The sequence below is a fragment of the Poecile atricapillus genome, chromosome 1, assembly GCF_030490865.1.
Source record: "Poecile atricapillus isolate bPoeAtr1 chromosome 1, bPoeAtr1.hap1, whole genome shotgun sequence".
Lineage (NCBI taxonomy): Eukaryota > Metazoa > Chordata > Aves > Passeriformes > Paridae > Poecile > Poecile atricapillus.
The window spans coordinates 114,934,951-114,955,002 of record NC_081249.1 but is presented as its reverse complement, the minus strand read 5'-3'; the positions used below and the strand labels follow the sequence as shown (position 1 = coordinate 114,955,002).

The 20,052-nt window shown below is 41.9% G+C and overlaps 1 protein-coding gene across 4 annotated transcripts in view; it reads left to right on the top strand.

Annotated features, from left to right (window-relative positions):
* FCHSD2 (FCH and double SH3 domains 2) overlaps positions 1-20,052 on the top strand; it is a 119,837-nt gene that overhangs the window by 73,850 nt on the left and 25,935 nt on the right. For 2 of the 4 annotated variants that reach the window (XM_058856258.1, XM_058856241.1), the window contains exons 9-11: positions 13,825-13,947; positions 18,013-18,108; positions 19,170-19,241. In XM_058856258.1, coding sequence (XP_058712241.1) covers positions 13,825-13,947; positions 18,013-18,108; positions 19,170-19,241 — 291 coding nt within the window. The remainder of the gene's footprint in view (positions 1-13,824; positions 13,948-18,012; positions 18,109-19,169; positions 19,242-20,052) is intronic. The other 2 variants (XM_058856265.1, XM_058856249.1) reach the window with 1 other exon arrangement.

Here is a 20,052-nt window from a genome sequence, read left to right as displayed (position 1 = left end):
TTCAGTCACAAATGAACCCCTTGGTAAAGCATTTGACCCACAGAAGCCCATTTATTTCAGAGATCCAGGTGTTTATTCCTCCATGGCTGGGCAGTGTAGTGGAAAAGCAGCATGGCAAAGTCTACTACGGAACTCAGGGCAACTTAATTATCTTAAAACAATTACTGTTTTGTCATGGTGAAATAAATTATTTCTTGATAATGTGATCAACTTTTCAATGAGATTTCCTTCGGTGTTTTCACAGAAATATAAGAAAAGGGTTGATTGTAAAAGCGCAGCGTGATTTTACAGATGCTTATGAAAGAAAAGTTTTCCCTGTGTCCTGTCCCTCCAGGCCTTGTCCCCAGCCCCTCTCCAGCTCTCCTGGAGCCCCTTCAGGCCCTGCAAGGGGCTCTGAGCTCTCCCTGGAGCCTTCTCCTCTCCAGGTGAGCACCCCCAGCTCTCCCAGCCTGGCTGCAGAGCAGAGGGGCTCCAGCCCTGGAGCAGCTCCGGGGCCTCCTCTGGACTCTCTGCAGCAGCTCCAGCTCCTTGTGCTGCTGGCCCCAGGGCTGGGACAGCTCTGCAGGTGGGCTCTCACCTCAGCTCAGGGGCAGAGAGGGAGAATGATCAAGGATGAAATTAGGGATTTAAGCTGAGTGTAAAACAAAGAAAATGACTGGAAAGCCAAAATAATAATAATAATTAAAAAAAATACTCAAAACCCCTGTTAGAAGGAGGACACCAGGAAGGCAGTGTAAGGATTAGGATTGAGAAGGAGTTACTTGGGAGAAATCTGGTTGAGTAAGGTAGCAGAAAACCTAAAACTTTCATTTTTTTTCACTTCAAGATTTTATGTAGAAACCTTTGGGATATGAGTGGAGGTTTGAGATATTTTGGTCAGCTGTCATAAACCCTCTCATTCTGAGCAGGAAATGAAACTGCCTTCTTGTTTCAAAGCCACACTGTAACACAATGAGAGCAGTTCCCAAAATACTTCTGTGTGCCAGCCTTGGAGCTGCTCTGGGGAAGGGCCCAGCTCAGGATGCACCTGGTCTGCTCCGTTTGGGAGGCAGGTGGGGCCACCACGCTTTAACCAGAAACACGCGGCATTCCTGGCCTAGGATTCCTGGGGAAAAGCATCCCAAACAGATCCTTCACAGCGTTTTATTTGCTTGAAGGCTTGGTTTTTAGCAACTGCTGATTCACTGGAAGAATCGAAGAAGCAGGGAAAAGTTACTCTTTTCCTCAGGTTTTTTTTATTGCTGTTACTCATAACCATCCAATGTATCATTGAGTTACCTGGAATGGATGTGTTTCCATTGAAACTGGGGAAACACCCCTAGATTATTCTTAAAATTGAATGTGTGTGCACAAGTTTTATCCTGTTAAATGAGATATTAAATTGTAAAAGTTAGTGAAAATGTGGAGACCTCAGAGCCCTTTCCAGTGCCTAAAGGGGTGCCAAGAGAGCTGGAGTGGGACTGGGGACAAGGGGTGGAGGGACAGGACACAGGGAATGGCTTCCCACAGGACAGGGTTAGATGGGATATTGGGAAGGAATTGTTCCCTGTGAGGGTGGGCAGGCCCTGGCACAGGTGCCCAGAGCAGCTGTGGCTGCCCCTGGATCCCTGGAAGTGTCCAAGGCCAGGCTGGACAGGGCTTGGGACAACCTGGGATAGTGGAAGGTGTCCCTGCCCATGGCAGGGGTGGAATGAGAAGATTTTAAGGTCTCTTCCCACCAAACCATGCAGTGATTCTGTGACTCATCCTCTGTCGTCAGCATCAGGACAAAACATTTCTGAGTGACTTCATTAATGAAAGCAGTGGAAGAATTATAACAAGGAGATGAGGCCCAAAATAGCAGCACAAGGCCAGTAAGTGTGAGATGGAAAATACCACACTGAATTTGAAGTTTAATTAAATCCTAGAGAACATTATGGGGAAAATGGTTTCTAATCTACAACTATCTTGCCGAGAGGGAGGCAAACCAGGGAAGAGTTTTCACAGACCTTTGAGGGTTTCTTAGGGCCCAGCTGTCAAATTTTGAAGGTTCTTTTTTCTTTCAGAGCTTATTCTTCTTTTCAGAGCTCCAAAGCACTGCTCTGTTTGGAGACAGTGCAGGTGTTTGGGGATGGCTGGAGTTGAGGAGCTGCTCATTCCCTGTGTGGACAAGGGCTGCTTGAGCTCTGGTTTTTGCACAGTCTTCAGAAAACTTCCTTGCCTTGGAATCCCTTCCTGCAGCTGAAAATTCCTATTTAGTTTTTACAAATTGCTAAGGAGATAATGGATTGTAAAGCTGGCCCAGAAGCTCAGTCATGGGAAGAGGAGGAGGAGTGGGAATGCTCCAGTGTGATTTGTCTACCTGCCTGCAGGTTTGATCCCCAAAAGTAAAATTCCCATCCGTTCAAGTTGTCATCTCTGCTTAAAAAGCTTTGCAGCCAGGCTAGACGTTGTGGAGGGAAGCAAATATTCCCTACCAGTAGCTTCCTTAGATCCACAATTCCTAATGAATGACTTGTGGAATGGTGGAATTCATCCAGCTGAATGAGGTTATTATTTTATAATGTTTTACAAATTATCAAAGCCCTAAGGTAATTGCTTGTAGGACTGGAATGCTAATTAAAGGAATTAATCTCTCTCTGGTATTCCCAGTGTTGCTCATGGATAATGGGAAGAACCTTTTCCATGCACTGGTTATCCCAGCTCACTTTCCTCTTGGCACCAATATTGTCCAGGGCATCCAGCAGCACCTTTCCATGTTTACCTTTTTAAAAATCCTTATGGATTTTTAAAACTTCGTGAAAGTTCCAGTGCTCAGGTTCAGGGCTTTTAATCTCACATAAAAGTCAAGGGGAGCTGAAAATTATTCAAAATGGGAAAAAAAAAATGTTAGGAGGAATCATGACAATATTCTGGGATTTGGGTGCCTGAATTTTCATGGATAAGCTTCTTTTGACTGGAGTGTCAAATCAGGTACATGGAGATAATTAAAAACTAGGTTTCCAGTTCAAGCTCAAAAGTATTAGAAATCAAAAATTTAAACGGATGCTATTAAAATTGTACAGTGTTTACTATACTAGGTGTAAATATATTGTATATAATAATTCAGCAGATGAGAATTCAATTTAATAAAATACAAATTCCAAAAGTGCAGAATTCCAATAAAAAAGTGCATAAAAAGAAGATGGCAAATCTGAGAAATACCTTTTTTTCCCTGCATAAAATGTTCACAGATGTTTGTGGCTCTGTGTATACCCAAATAATTCAACATTTTTAATAGCTGATCCACTTCTGTCAGGTTTTGCTCTTCTCATTGGGCAGTTTATCCATTTGGATTCAGTCTCAGTTCATTCAGCTGGATTATTGTAGTTTATTTTTATGATATTCAGATGTGACTTCAGTTCCAGATCCCTGGATTCTGTGTCTCATCATTCCCACTGAGCACAGACCCTTCTTTCTGGCTGGGTCTGGGAGCCCCATTTCTAATTTAAAAGGGGATATTGGAGCATTCATTGAATCACCTTTGCTGAAAGGCTCAATTTATTTCATAGCAAAGACTGAGCACTAAAGACAGCCTTGTATCAATGAAATCCCTGCCCTGCCAGATCCTTGGGATGTCTCTCCTGTGTGATTTCAGCCTTTTGCTCTGCTCTGCCCACACAGTGTCAGGAGGGCCTCTGAGCAGTGGCACTGTGAAATTAAGGAGTTTTTTAAAACGTTTGAGTATTAATCCTACAGGGTTGAAATGAGTTTGAAAAGGAGCTTAACTTTAATGCAGTTACGTTCAACAAATACTGTCAGGAGACCAAAGTATATTTAAGTATTCCCAATCAGGCCACACTTCAGAAGTGATTTAATTAAAAGATTTAACAGCACTAGATCCCATTTTTGTTCATTTTTCTGTTGATTTTTTCTACCCATCACCATCCTATCAAACAGTAGAAGGTCAGAAAATCCTCTCAGCTTCTGGAGAACATGGCATGACTGGTGACTCCATCAATCCTTGTTCAGGAATACTGCTTGTAAAACTGCTTGGAATGGGGATTTGTGCCAGCCTTTGGGATGGGGGTGGGGGGAATCTGTTTGTGAAGGGGAAAAACCTTTCACAATATTTTTAATTGCGGACTTCAGGCTCAAATTATCTTTGTCCTCACCCACTGGCGCTTACAAGCAGTGCAGGCATAAATTGTTAGTGTGATTCCCTTGGAGATAATTGAGAATGGACTCCTGAAAGTAATAAAGCATAATTGGCACACAGAATTCCCAAGTGGGGTTTGGGAACCCCGGATTAATCTTCTTGCTGCACTGCAGCTGCCATACCTTTGGCATTACCCCCACCATGTATTTTCCTTTATTGTGGGAGATAATTGCTGCCATTGTTCTGTGATTCCATAATTATTGCAAATAATCACAGTGCTGTGACTCTGGGCCATTTTCCTTACAAGAACACAGAAATTCCTAGAAATAGTTGCATTGGATTTGGTCATTGCATTTTAGAGTGACTGGCAGAGTAATCCTTTTGTAGGGTACGTGTTCAGGAATGTGGGGTTCCCTGTGTCACATACATTCTGCCCTTCTCATACTGCTTAATTGTTTCATGTATCAGCATAACATTTAATTGAGTTTGTAATTTGAGTTGGAAAATGCCTGAATATTGTGGATATGCCAACAAGACCATTGGTGTTGTGAGTGAGACAGAACAGTGTTACATTTGGAGGATCACACCAAGCTGCAGATTGTATCTCCTTGGCATGATAAGAATCTGAAATGTTTGGGAATATATTAAATTATAGAAATTTTCAATACATTTCCATCCCTGAACCTACTCTGTGTGCAGCTTTTGAATAGCCTGTTCACTGAATACAGGTGACTTTAAGCCCACATAGAGAAAACAAACAGATGGAAGTGATAAATCCAAGGAGCAATTGGGAGCAACAGCCTGTGCTGGGGCAGAAAAGGTTTTGTTGGAAGAGATTTATCTGAAGAAGTAAATGAAAATGATAATACAGAGATTGAATCAACTGAATTAAAACTTAAAGCCGTGGTTAAAAAACTGCAAGGGTGCAAAAGAGTAAACAAAAGCTCCTGAGGAACATTATGCTCAGTATCTGATCTTTCTTTCTTTTTACTTCTTTTTAATGCATTTCATCTGCCAGGGGAGTATTTTAAAGAAAATGCTTGTTTCTTTAATTTTTTTAAGGAACATATTAAGAAAATAATTTTAGGAAAATATTTTAAGGAAAAATATTTATTAAGAAACATTAGGACTTGTTGTAAAATGCACTTTCATGTGCACATCTGTGTCAGTTTAAGGTTTCTCTCCCTTAGCTTGTGTTGTTGTAATATAGAAAAGATTTGCATTTATCCAAGCTCGTGTTTGAGTCAGGGATGGTTCACCTGGAGCATGAGAGTTCATATGGAGACTTGCTGGTAAATCTGGATGGAATTCTGCAAGGAAGAATTCCCAGAGCTTTCTTGGAGGTGGTTCTCTGTGTGAGATTTGATTTTGTAGGAGGCAAAAATAATCAGCTCTGGCCTGTTCTCAAGCAGAGTGCATTTCTTTAACTTACCTTCCAAATCATGTGAAAATATCAATAGATTTGTTGAGGTGAGCAACAAAATAATTTATTTTTGAGTAAGAAGGACTAAAAAAAATCCAAACGGAGCACACTCCCCCACACTGCTGTTCCTCAGAGATTTTGTGATGATGATGATGATCTTGTGGTCAGCAGAAGAATCCTTGAAGAGCAGAAATGCTGTCAAAGTGCTGAAGGATTTAAATGCACATTTTTCCACGTGAAAGAAGCCAATTATTACTGGCATGAGCAGTGTAGAGCACTCTGTACTCTCCAGATGCAAAGATGTCATGATGGTGACAGCTCTGCCACAAAGTCATCTTCCAAATGTTGGATTAGAGCCAGAACATTTTTTTTCCCCCAAGAATGAGGAAGTACAAAAGCAAAGATGGAGTTTATTAAAAATTCATCTTGTCGAAAGTGGAATCCCCCTGGGATTTATTCCAGAGCTGTGCAGGAAAAAGCAAACTAGATCCAAGAAGTCTTGGGAGATACTTTGGGGTAATGTATTTCTAGATATTCCTAGAATCTGTTTTTATCTTCCAGGGTTTTTTAAGCCTTAAGTGGCTTTGAAGATCTGGTTTTCTTTGCTCATGGCAGTCTCACATTAGGGTGTTCTCACTGATTTCAGTGGAATTGTCCTTTAACCTGGGAGTGTTAATTTAGTGCTGTCTGCACCAGGTAACTCACTGCTGTCAGCCTTGTGGCAATTACAAGGAATTATAAAGGGCATTTCCTTCCATGCCTGTGTTCACCTACCAGACCCTCATCCTAAAGTGTGACAATTACAGGGCACTGCCATGAGATGGTGGAGGCAGATCTTGTTATTATCATTAATTTTGCTTATTCTTGTTTTAAAGGGACGTTTTTCCTGCACTGGGGGAGGGTGATAAGCATCTGTCGGTGGCTGTTCCATATTTTTCTGTGCTCAGAGGAGGCTGCAGCCCCTCAACAACAAAGGTTTTGTCAGTAAAAACAATGACCCTGGTGAAATTGTAAAGGAACAAAATGATGTGCAGAACAATCATCAAGTGACTAATGAGAGCAAACAAAGAACTTGCAAACAAGCCCCAAACTCCTGACAGCAGAAAACACAAAGCTCTGGGGTAAGGGAAAGTGCAGAGTGTGTTCATGGGCACCCAGCTGAAAGGAACTTGGGGCTCTAGTGGTCTTCCAGTGTCCATTGTTGCTGTGTTTGCTGTGGTGAGAGCTCCTCCAGGGTGTGGGAGAAGAGGAAACTCCGAGCTTCATCCAACCTTGTCGATTTAAAGAGGCACTTTCTACTCCTGTCACTATATTCTCTTCCTACCTCTCGGTCTGCTGGTTTTACTCCCAGTTTTTCATGTGTCTCTGCTCTTCAGCAGGGTGGGCATGTCCCTGGAATATCTTGTGCTTGCTTGTTGAGAGCTGGTTTGAGCAAATGCACTCCTGAATAGCACGTGGTCATGCAGGATGTGGGTTTACGGAAAACAAAAAGAAACAGGAGAAATTAATTAGCCTGACAACAACAGGATAGTGAGACAGTTACAAAAATTCCTTAAATTACTTTCTCTGGAAGTTCAAGAAGGAGCAGAAGCCAGAGAGGATCTTTTTGTAGGGACTCTTAAAGCCTTCTTCACTCAGAGGCGTTGGCATCCTGTGGGCCTGCTGTGACAGGTCCATGTCCTTCCAGTGCTAAGGGCTCTGTGATGCAGTGCTCCAGGTGGGAGGGTCTCACTGGATTTCAGACATTCCCACACAGAGATAGGTAGGGAAACTTCAAGAGTGAGTTGGATCTGGACCTCACTAAAGCAGACTTATCAACACAGCCTTTGGATGTGTAAGATTTTCCTGAGATAAAGATAATTTTACAGCCTCAGGTTAGCCCTGCATTGCTTTGGATGCAGACTGTGGCTGTTCTGTTAACCTGAAATCCTGATTTTACAGAGTTAAAACGTAGGTGCTCCTCTCTCCCTGCAGGCTGAGGAAGTCCAGCACTCACTTCTCGATCCAGGGAAGGGAGTTGGGGTTTGCCCTCAGCTTTTCTCAGCAGCTTTCTCTACTTGTACGAGTTAGCAGAAAAGCAGGATTTTTCCCCAAGAGGGAGCCTGCAGTGGGCAGGCTGGGCAGCAGCTTCCTGTCATTTGGAAGTCAGGCTTCAGCCCTCAAATCCGTGATGGGCGCAGACAGGGCGCAGTTGTTCCTCCAGGATCTCTGGGAACCAGAGGCTGATGCCAGCAGCTCCACATTGCTCCAGGCAGGTTGTTCAGGGACACTGCTGGGGCTTTGATCTGGGGCTTGTTGGGAATTCAGATGGGAATTCAGAATTCCAGCCTGATGTCGTGTTTTGTTGACAAACACAGCCCTGATTGACTTTTACACTGGGGATTGATGGAGAGGAAGGGATTTCAGCAGTGACAAATGCTGCAGGGATGGAAGAGTTTAAAAAGAAAAATAAGCAGCTTTTCTTCTGTATTAGGAGAAATTGATGCCAGGAATCAGCATTTTTAAAGGAAAATGACTGTGGAATAGAGCTGTTTCCCAGAAAGGATGGGTTTTCCAGGCCTTCCTTCCTTCCTCTCCTCACGTCCTTGGGAAGTGCTGTTCCATTTCACGGCTCTGAATAGTGCTGAGTGTGGCAAATCCAGCTGATCCAGGCTCTTGACTTTGTTCTGAGTTTTAGATGATTTTTTAAAATATTTTATCCTTCACTGTCAGATGAAAGGAGAATTGTTGCTCTGTTTGGACTAAAACACAGACGCTTCTCACCCTAGAAAGATGGAAGTTGATGCTTTAATTCTAAGAACACCTGTTGACAAATTATTATTGTCTGTACCCCAACCTTTCCTTCTAATATTCATCTTTTCTGACATATCAAAATTAAAACCCTCAGTGGAGTCTCATTTATCAAAATCATTCAACTGAAAATTCCCAGACTGTGCCATCCATGAGATCACTCTGTTTATTTAATGCATTGGAGGCAGGAGTTTCAAGCACAAACACTCAAAAAGCTTCACTCAGCATGTTTGTTCTGCAATTCAGGTTGATAGGTTTTTAATTTTAAGTAAGGAAAAGTTTTGAGTAATATTACAGAAAATAAAGGCTGAAAACTCAAGTCCCTGTTCTTATTGGATTCCAAGTGGTTTTCAAAGCAAAGCAGATCAGGGATAGATAAAAGAGATAAAAACAGGGGGTTTAATGCAAATGAGAGGAGGGTGGTAAAAGAATTTAATTTCATTTTTAATATAAATATATTCACATATAATATTACTTTAATATAAATATAAAATAGAGAGTGGAATCTATGGTACAGATCTCACTTTTGATCTAGTGGCTTGACTCCTGAGCGGGAAAAGAAGTCACATTACCAGAATGAAATCCCACTGACTCCACAGAAAAGTTACCACTCCACCAACACAATGATTTTTGTTCTGTTAATTTCTTTCCCTTATCTTTCTATTTTCGGGCTGCAGCCCAGGCAGGGGAGGGTCAGCTCTGATTTTGTGCTGTTCCCTCCACCCATGTGAGGAAATTCCTTGCCTTCCACATCAGCTGTATTGTTTCCGGCTGAGCGGTGGCAGCTTAGGGAGTGTTTGCCAAGGGTTTCAGTGGCAAAACTAACCCTCAAAAACTGTTGGGTTGCATCAGCTCAGGGAAGGATGGATGTTTTGAAATGAAAACTGAATCTCACAGAGCCATAGGATGGTTTGGGTTGGAAGGGGCCTTAAAGATCATCCCGTTCCACCCCCAGTTCGAGGATGATGGCTCTTATCACAGGTGTGGGGTTAGGGAGTTTAAAATGCATAAAAATATAAATGTGTGTTTTGAAATACCAAATTATTTCTAGGCAGTGATGATTCAGATGAGAGTACTGTGAATTAGTCACTGAAACCCACATGGGTTTACAAGTGTATCTTTAATTGTGGGTTTTAACCTAGCACTTGTTTTGGTACCTGGTGGTTAAATGAGAGGTTTACTTAGAACACCTGAGTTTAAACTGTAAAATTATTACCCAGAGCTTCAGCACAGCTTTTAGAAGTTTCTGTGCAAGACAACCATGAACAGAATGCGAGGAATATTTCAGAAATAAATGGCATAACAGGGAAAACTCACCTTGGTGGCTTCACACAGCTCTGGTCTGCGTTGTGTGTGGGGCAGATAGTTTCCATTTTTAATTTCTGTTTGCTTTTAAAATAAAAAATACAGAGTAGTTCAGCTTGTTCTCTGTCTTCTCCAAGATATAGAAATAGTAATTTTCAAGTGGAGTGTGGCTGAGACCCATAAATGTTTTAGTGAAGAGACTTGAAGTCAGTCACATAAATGAAGATGAAAATTCTACACAAGGTCTGTTCTACATCATATGTTATTTTAAGTGAGTAACAACCTCCCAAAGGCAACCAAATGTCCTAATAATAGCTAAAATACTTTCATTTATTATTTTTTAAGGGAATTTTCATAGAATGTAGAATGATTAAAGCTAAATTCTCAAAATGTTTAGTACCATCTCTTGAAACAAACAAAAAAAACCTCCTGAAAATGATGATCTGAAGTGGGACTGAAGTTTTGTTTCTGGGAGAAACCCTCAAAGTTATACGTGAAACTTGGATGTTGAATGTTGAAGACAATGTTCTTGTCCCATTCCCTCTATACGTAATTTTATTTAATATATAGGATTTCTTCTAAAAATAGGCTTTAATTTGGCTGTGTGTCCACTGTGTTTATTAACAGCTTCAACTCTTCTCAGCCTTAATTCCAGACTTAGCTTCTCAAGCTTGGACACAGGGGGAAGTAGTTTTACACCTTTAGTATGGCATCTCTGCTGTAAAGAAATTATTCCTGAAAAAACAGTGACTTTTTTCTATCCTTGGAAATTGTAATTTTGTGCTACTTAACTTTGTATTATCTTGGGTTTGATGCCAGATTTGTTTTTTTTTTTAAAAAAAAAACCCTTGATTTCCTTTTGAAGTTGACAAAAAGACAGGTTTTTCAGTGGGATTGTAATACAGTAAGTGATTTAGTGCTCTCTGGAGAGCCAGAAAGAGAACAAAAGCCATTGTAGAGGAATAATGGGTGTTGGGTTTTTTGATTTTCTTTTTTTTTTTCCAGTTTCCCCTTCAAGTTTTGTGATGAGAAATTTTGAAAAGACTTTTCCTTTCAAAAGCTGTGATGTTCAGTGGTTTGGGTCAGAGCGTTTGTAAGTGAATGAGATTCAGCTGATAAAACCCCACGTGAATGTTAATTTATATCCTACGGTTCAGCAAGTCAAGTCTTTTGTTTTAATATGAACACATCCAGCTCGATGTAATAATTACCATTTTATAGAAAGGATAAATCCATTCTTATTGCAAGTCTGGAACCAACCAGCTCTCTGATCCTGTGGCTGATGGGGTGTCACCTTTACTGTGCCACGAGGAGCTTTTCAGCCTGTGTTGGAGCTGCTTTCTCAGCCCTGCCTGTGTGTGATACTGCAGTGACTTTCAGAACTTCAGTTCTGGCAGCTCTCATTGGTATTTAAGAACTTCATATTGAAACTGCTTTTAATTAATGAAAGGAGCCGGGTTGTAATGCAGCTCTCACATGCTGACAGACCTGTGTGCTCCCTAATGTTTTGCCACACTTAGCTCTGATGTTCTTTCTTAAATATCTTCATTTTTTATATCACACTGGGGGGGTTTCTGGCGTCTCAGCAGAGCTGTGGTCATTGCAGGAGGAGGGGGGAAATAATGAAGTTAATATTTCTCCCTCTTTTTTATTTTTAATATTTTTAATATTTTTAATATTTTTAATATTCCTTGAACTGCAGACTGCAGCTGGACATGAATTAAACCCCAGTGCTGTGTGGATGATAATTGGAGGGAATAAACACGTGTGGGGCTGGGCTGTGTGTGCCTGACATGTCTGTCTGAGCTAATTGTGGGGGCACTATTTACGGTCAGTGAAGAGGAATAGGCCATTGGCATCCTGCCTTTCAGCTGACCTATTTTAGCTATCTGTCTTGGAGAGGGATCACTCACAACACACAAGTAGCAACTTCTCTCCACTGGCTCTGCAAAGGACCCAGAGTGTCAAAACCCAATGCAGATCTCAGCATTTAAGACTTAAATGTAATGACATGGACCCTTCGTGTGGGGTTTGAGATAAAAACGACATTTGGGTTTGGTATGGAGCTGTGAAATACTCATTTGTGGCATCGTGGGATGAAAAGAATCACAGCCACTGTGCAAACTGAGCACTTGGAATTGCTTTGCCAAATTGAAATTATTTATTTACATTTCTTAGCGGAGTTGCACTCCAGCCCTGGTGTTTGAGCTGGAAAACATCAGGAACAGATAAAAGTCGGCAGTTCCGTTCTGGGGGAGTTTCAGGCTTCCCCAGAAACTTCTTCCCGGAGAGCACAGGCAGCCCTGGCAATTTTATCCATCATTGGTATTCTCTGTGAGCACAGGGCTGAGCTGCTGATGGGGCTGCCTGTTGCTGCATTGGATGTGCCAGGGGGTGCCCTTGGAATGGGATGGTGGCTCTGGCACTCGTGTGACACCCAGGGCTCGTCCCTGCAGGGCTAAAAGCACAGGGAGTGTTCAAATCATGGTGCTGGCCTGGGACTGAGCCTCCTCAAGCAGCTCAGGGTGAATCCCAGCAAAGCTGTGCCCACACAGGCAAGAACTGAACCTGTGTCTGTGTGTGGCTGCCTGGTTTCTGTGGATTTGCTGCTGGGAATTCCTTGATGTTTTCCTCAACTGAACATCCGGGCTCTAAGCTCATATTACATAACTCTTTAAATAAGAATTTTTCAGAATTCTGTTTAACAGAGTGCTTGGTGGAGCTGACACCACTTGCAGGAGCCTGGAGCAGTTATCCTATAGCTCTTTTACTGGGAAGTCTTTCCTGGGGCAGGGCCTCCAGGAGGAAGACTTGGAAGGAATTTGCTGCTGGTTTGGCATAATGGTTTCCTGATGTCCATAGAGCTCTTAAGTTCGAGGCAGGTTTGATATGTTGATATGATATGTTAGAAATGTTTGATATGATGAAGGAAACAATCTGCCTCTGCTAAAAATTCCTTTACACTTGGTAGGTGGAGGAAGAAGAAAATAGTGTAGTGTGAAGTGGATTTGTGATATCAAAGTTTGGACGTGGGAATTCCAGTCCCACTATTTGATTGTCTCCTCAAAGCATCCCTCACTAAAAGTGGCTGTGTGCTACAGGGAAAACTGCAGGAGGAAGATCTCTTCTGTTCTTCCTAAGTTCTGAGGGATTTCATAAAACCATGGAATGGTTTGGGATGGAAGGGACCTAAAAGTTCATCCCATTCCACCCCTGGAATGGGCAGGGACACCTTCCAACTATCCCAGGTTGCTCCAAACCCTGTCCAGCCTGGCCTTGGACCCTTCCAGGATTTATGTCTGATTTATTGTGTGTGTTCACCTCACCTTAAATGTTGGGCTTGGTTTTTCAGGGGCAGAAACTATTCCTTAAGTTTTGCACAATTTCACTCTTTTCTCCGCCCTCCAATTTTCAAAATTATTTGAATAATCAAATACAATTTTCTACAGAAACACATCCTTGAGTTTGTTGAAATGGAGTGTGCACAGTTTCTGTGAATACACTGTTTAAATGGATATCTGTGGAATATGACCTATTTAAAAATCTAAATCATATATATTTAAATACATCCTGAGTTAAATATTTAAATGACATTGTCAGTCACTTGCGAAGTCATATGTAACACAGAACTTGTGTAACCTGCGCCGTGTGATGTGATTTTACAGCTCTGCTTACAACAGAGCTTTGGGGTTTGAACTTTGCTGTCACTACTTCTTTCGGGATAAATTTGTGTCGCTTATTTGGTATTTCTGAGCACAAAAGAAAGTGAAGTGGCAGCTATTGCTCAGCTGTTTTTGAGAAGCAAACAGCTGGCAATGTGTCACATGCAGATGTTGAGTGTCCTGGCACCATTCCCTGAGGAACACTCTGCTTGGCAGCACCCCGTGGCCTTGCAGTTCCTGGGTGTCTTCCTTGCCCTCGGTGACACCTCCCTGAGCATATTCCCTTCTCCAGAGCTGCTGTGCCCACGGGAACAGCTGGTGGAAATCCCGGGATGTTGTTGCAGTGCTGTGTGCTGCCCTCTAATGGGAGCCCAGCCCTGACATTCCTCTCTCCTCTCCTCACAGGGGTAAATCTGCTAAGAAAATGGGGTGAGCATCTGTCAGGTCCCTGGGTGAATACTGAGAAATTGTATGCAGACCTGCTTCCTGCTTCTCCTGATTTTCTTTATTTCTTTCCCTTCGTGCAGGCTCTTGATGGAAACATATATGATCACCTTAAGGATTATTTAATGGCATTCAGCAGGACTGAACTAGAGACATGCCAAGCTGTACAAAATACATTCCAGTTTTTACTGGAGACTTCCAGCAGGGTAAGTTTGAACTGAATGATCCTTTGTAACTGAGTTCTTGCAGCATGGACAGATCCCCAGGGCCAGGATTTGCTTCCAAAATCATGACAAAACTGAAGGGTTGTTATTTTTGGTTACTCCTGAGTGGTATTAAGTTAAAAGACACCAGATAGTTTTCTGGGGGAGAATTTTTCCTCTAACACCCAGACTGCTTTCCCCTGAGTGCCTTTGCATCCAGAGATGCTCAGTTCTCCTTACCTTGCACTTCTGGGAGGAGAAATTGCAGCTGAGGGTTCTGCACGGTGTAATCTGGAACAAAGCCCTGGGAAACTGCTTGGATTATTTCTTAATAATTGTCTGTCAACTTAAAATCCAAACTATTACGCTGTTTTCTCACTGGAATTAAGGGTGGCAAACACAGCAAACAAATTAGAGCCTTGTCATAGACGTGGTTTGTTTGCTTTGTCGAGCAGCCAGACTGAGAGAGGCGTGATCGCTTCCAGGGTAATTTTGATACTTAAATAATTCATCTGCTGGGCTAAAAGAAAAAAAAAAATTGCCACTGAGCTCAGAAAAGCCGCTTTGGTGCAGTCATAATATTCCTTTATACATTTACCTTACCCACCCACCCAGAAACAGAGCTCATTCACACAGAGATGTGGAGCAAAAGCTTATTTAACACACTCCTTATTTACCTCCAAGCAAGTGATCTCACACCTTCAGAGAGCTGAAGTGAGGGCATGAAAAATGGGCTTCACCCTCAGCTTTGAATTTACTTGGCAGCAACTGTAAAAACAATCAAAATACCATTTTCTCTTCAGTTGTAGAAGGATTTTCAATAATTCAGCTTGGGGTGTATTATTCAGGTCTGCTTCAAATACCTTCCCCAGAAATGCTGGCTTGGAATCTTTTAGCTAAACAGGCTTCTGTATAATGGCTGCATAATTAATTTTTCACTGTTATATCAGATCCTTTGTGTTCTAAATACTCGGAGAGCTGCCTGGTTGGGACTTGGATCCAGTTCTGAACCGCTGTATCCAAACAGTTCCTTGGAGTGGGAATCCTTTCCTGGGGTGTTTGTGTGTGCTGAGCTCAGGGTGGTTCGTGTTAGGCAGGCCAGAGAGCTCCAGGTCTGGCTGATTTTCCACAGCACCCAAGTCAGGCTGTGTGTGAGGGGAGCAGTCATGTTCCTGCTTTACTCCGTGGGCACGACACCTGCAGAAGGGACAGAAATGTAAATCCAGCTGGCAGGTCTGAACAGGGTTTCTACAATTCCATTTGCTTTTCTCCTTGTGCTTCAGGAGTGCAGAGGAGAAAAGTTTGTGTTGCTTTGCACGCTGAAAATGTGTGCTTCACTCTGAATATATTGACTGGTGGATTTTTCCACAGGCTTTGCTTATCCTTTCTTTCCATAACAGGTCCAGGTTGCAGTGATCAGCCCAAAAAAAAGAATCCAGAAAAAAACATTTTCTCTCCACCAAAACCCATCTGTGTCTTTCAAAAGCAGCTTGAGTTGTTAAACTTGTAATAAATTTGTTAGCAATTTAGCATAAACCTGTCATCAAAGCAAAGGTTTTAAATATTTATTGGGGGTTTTGAATGCTTCACCTGTTCTTTGTTAGTTTGCAGTACAAGCTTGGCAGGCTCTGCTTAGAGGAGACACTTCAGGTCATTGGGAGGAATATTTTTGCTCATCCGTCTGAACTATATTTCTGTTTGCAGGATGGAATTAAATTGTATTTGCTTTAGAAGGACACAAGTTGCTTCCCACAAGCAGCAGGGATGGTTTCTTGGATGGGCAGGGCTGGCTGTCACCTCATGTGATGCAGATTGAGGAAAGCAGCTAAAAACCAGATTTTCTGTATAAAATGGAGGTTTTTTATATTTCAAACAACAACACTGTTTGTTGGGGCTTGAAGATTTTATTACTCCTGGGTCAGGGTGGCCCTTGTCATTCCCCTGACACCTGGAATAGGAACTCTGACCCCAAAGAGGACAAGTTTAGCGGGGATATTGGGAAGGAATTGTTCCCTGTGAGGGTGGGCAGGCCCTGGCACAGGTGCCCAGAGCAGCTGTGGCTGCCCCTGGATCCCTGGAAGTGTCCAAGGCCAGGCTGGACGGGGCTTGGAGCAGCCTGGGATAGTGGAAGGTGTCCCTGCCATGGCAGGGGGTGGAACAAGAAGATTTTATAGGTCCCTCCCCATCCAAACCATTCAGTAACTGTGACTGTATCAAAAACCAATTTAACTTCCTTTTCACTTGAACAGTCTTACTCAAGGCTCGTAGTTCTCTTTCGGAAAAAAAAAAGCTGATTTTCTTTGGAACATTTTCGGAAATTCCATTTGCTGTTTTGGGTAATGTTTCTGTGAGGTTTCTGGTAAGAGGGCAAATAATTTCCTTTATGCATATCTGTGACTGTGCCTTGCTTCTGCATATGGGATATATTTAATGTTTGATTTCAGGTCTTGACAGGTTTTAACCTGTCAATTGACATTGACTTCAGAAACTGTGTAAGAACATTGATTTAATTACTGAATAACAGGAAATCTATTTGGAAAAGTTGCAGCTTAATCCCAAAGATACAGTGTTGCTTTGGGGTATTTTTATTCTCTTTTTAGCAATTGTCCAATATTTTGTGCAAATGCAGGATTTCGTGTGCTGGGCTTGCACATTCTCCCTAGCCTCCTGTTCTGATAACAGTTGTTTTCATTTTTAACCACTTATTGTGGCTTTGAGGGGAAATCTCCTAGAAGTGCTGTTGGAAAAATGAGTTTTCTGCTTTGAACTGAGTTACTTGGCAGACAAATTTCTGTGAGGAAAGCACATTAAAATATCTGTGTAGGTTTTCACATCCTCAGTAATTTCATTTTGGTTTTGTTTTTTTTTCCCCTAATTGAACTTAAAATAGCTCCACATATTTGGCATGGCCCAGGCTTGTGTGCCATGGTCAGTGTTCACATGGATGTAAAGGACAATTCAATGGACTAGCTGCTTAAATTAAATTATTTTGATGCCAGATCAGTGCTGAGCATCCTCTGAAGCTGCAGATGTTTCCTTCTTTAGTATTTTCTGAATTTCTATTTCTGGGAATTCGTGATGCAAATCCCTGTCTGTTTTCTCCCCATTTGAGTGTGTTTATGTTCAACTGCTCAAATTGGAGCAGTAATTATGTACTTTTCTGGTTTAGATGAGTGTATTATTTGCCCTGGAGGACTATTTACTTTCTTTAACTGGAGATTAATTTTTTTACAGTTCAGTATTTCAGCAACACAAGCATCAACATTTTGCCACATTAGAGAAGAAGTTTTATTTCCCATTGTCCACGCAGCACAGAGTTCATGCACAATGCTGCTATTTCTGGATAAATACCATCTTTATTATCTCTTTTGTACATGGAAGCCCCCAGTTTGGTAATAAATTGATATAATTTTGATGCATTTTCATCAATTGAGACACTGAATGCTCTGTAAGAGTTCTTCAACCAGTGATGCTATTTTTTCATCATGCAATCACTGGGTATTTCTTTGTAAATCTGTGTAAATTGTGACATAAGAGGTTTGTTTAGGGATCTGTGTCATGCTGCCTGAAACGTATCATTAAACAAATTTGGGAGCTGAAGGAGTTTCTAATGCAAGCTTAGAGAGTTTTCTCTGAAAGCAATTTAATAAAGAGAGATGAAGTTTGTAACTGATTTTGGATGCATTATTCCAAGCAGTCTTTTCATCTCCCACAACTAATAATTTCTGCCAAATTAAGACTTTTCATCTTAAGAAAGAGTAGTGCACAGGAAATTACCCACAAGAGAAGGGAAAAATATTTATGGCAGTGACACCACAGGGTGTCTATTTAATAGTTGGTGTTTTTTCCCCCCATTCTGTAGGTAAATGGCAGGGATATTTTAGATCCTTGTCACCCACTGGGCGTCCTGCCAGTACCTCTGACCTGCTCAGGTCCTCAATTCCCTGCTGGTGCACCCAAGCTTCTACTGCAGGTTTAATCTCAGCTGAAAACTGTTCTGGTTTTTCTCTCCAGCTGTTTTTCAGTTCACAAAACAAGGAGTCTAAATAAACCTTTTTCTTTCCTCAGGTGGTGCGGGATTACAATCTCCAGCTGTTCTTACAGGAGAACTCTGTGTTCCACAAACCTCAGCCTTTCCAGTTCCAGCCCAGTGACAGTGACACTGTAAGAGCCCTGTGAATCCCTGCAGTTACTTGGTCTTGCTCTATTTTAAAGCAGATTGTTCTAAATGGGGAAGAGAATCACTGGTATCCCAGTCTGGTTTAACCTCGTGCTGTATTTTTGGGAAAGAAAGGGAGAGTGGCCTGGTTGCAGGAGGTGGGTGATGGTAAAAAAAGCATCAAACAGGCTCTACATGATCCACAAAAGAGCAGAATCTTTTTTTGGCTTCCAGATTGTGACTAACAGTCTTCTGTTTCACTGCTTTTAACCTAATTCCTACTAAATGTTGTTGCCTTTTTATCCTGCTGGTGAGGTTCTCGTAATATTCACTAATACTGGGTTGCAACTGTGCCAAATAAAGTATCCCTACACACCTAAATTGCTCAAGGAATACTTAGAGATACATAAAGAAAGTTACTAAAAATAATGCTCTTAAAACACTGCATTCCAAAATAATATCCAGAAATCTTATCTTGGTTTCTGTGTTGCTTCCAAAGCAGTGATTAATGACATTAAAATTGAATGAATCAGAGCATGTAAGTGCATTTCCAAACAGCACCTTGATTAAAGTGGATTCTTGATGTCCCATCAACATTACTGATGTTATTTTAAGAAACAGCTGTTTAAAATAAGTCTTTAAAACATAGCAACTTTTTCTGACTTGGATTCATTAGTGAACTGACTTGGGCGGTCCTGATCTGCAGTTCAAGTGATTCAGATTGAGACCTGCATAAAAGTGATTTTTTTTTTATTTCAGTCACCCTGGAATCTCTCACTGGGTCTCCTTTGTATTTCCTTTTTAACAAACTCTGATTTTGATTTTTATTCCAGAAAGAGTCAGTTATTCTCAAAAAAATAAATGTTTGGACAATGCTCTTGGGTGGGATTGTTGGGGTGTCTGTGCAAGGCCAGGAGTTGAACTGGATAATGCATCCAAGTCAGGATATTCAGTGATGAATTTTAGGTTGTTCTTGATAACAGTGAGGAGAATCTTTCTGAGTCTTTGCTCTGCCTCTCTAACTTTTGCTGCCGTGTTCTTGTCCCCGTGCACTCCCTGCATCCAGAGTTTTAATGCAGTTCAGCTGGTGGAGATTGAGCCCTCACCTGTCAGTGCTATGAGAATGACCATAGCTGAGGTACCTGGGGGTGTTTATGGTCAGCCCTGTGTTATCCCTGTGCATGTGGGATGCTGAATTTACACTCTAGAGAGGTGGCAACAGAATGCACAATCTCTATAGATATAAAACAGAAAAGGGGGAAAGAAAAAAAAATAAAAAGCTTTTTTTCACAATGAGACTTCGAGGAGGAAAAATCAATTTAAGAGCATTATTTGTGGGGGGCAGCTTCACACTTCTCCTGTGTTCTTGCACAGGGTTTGTGATCGATATTCTAATCTGCTGGGGCAGGAATTAAAATTTCACAGCTCAGGACAGTGCTGTGTGTAATTGGTTGCTGCTCCTCCATGAGAGGGAAAGGTTGTCTGACAACTGCAGGCTCTGGGTGTGCACTGATGAAATGCAGCCCTTTTACTGATTTAAATTGGCTCTTCTCCAGAGGGCCATCCCCATGGCCAGTAGAGCTGTAATTCAGTCCCATTAAACTTTCCAGTGTGAGAAACTGGAATTGCAAACAGTGATTCTGTGCTGTGGCACTTGTGTGGGCTCACAGGGTCCACGTGTGCTGCCGGTGCTGCCTCGCTTCAGGAACTTTTAGGAAGCGATGAATGGGCCCTTCATGTCTCAGTTCCTCACTCCTTTGCTTAGTTAACCCACTTGAGCTGCAGAATTCCTGCATTTCCACAGTGCACTGCAGCTTTTTAATCTTCAGCTGCCTAGGCTGTAACCAGTTGCCCCCAAAATAATTAAATTCTGCTTCTTTGTGATCCGTGTAATTCTGCTTGGCTAACAGGATCCTACCTGGGAAATCCCATTTTTAATCAGTGAGTAC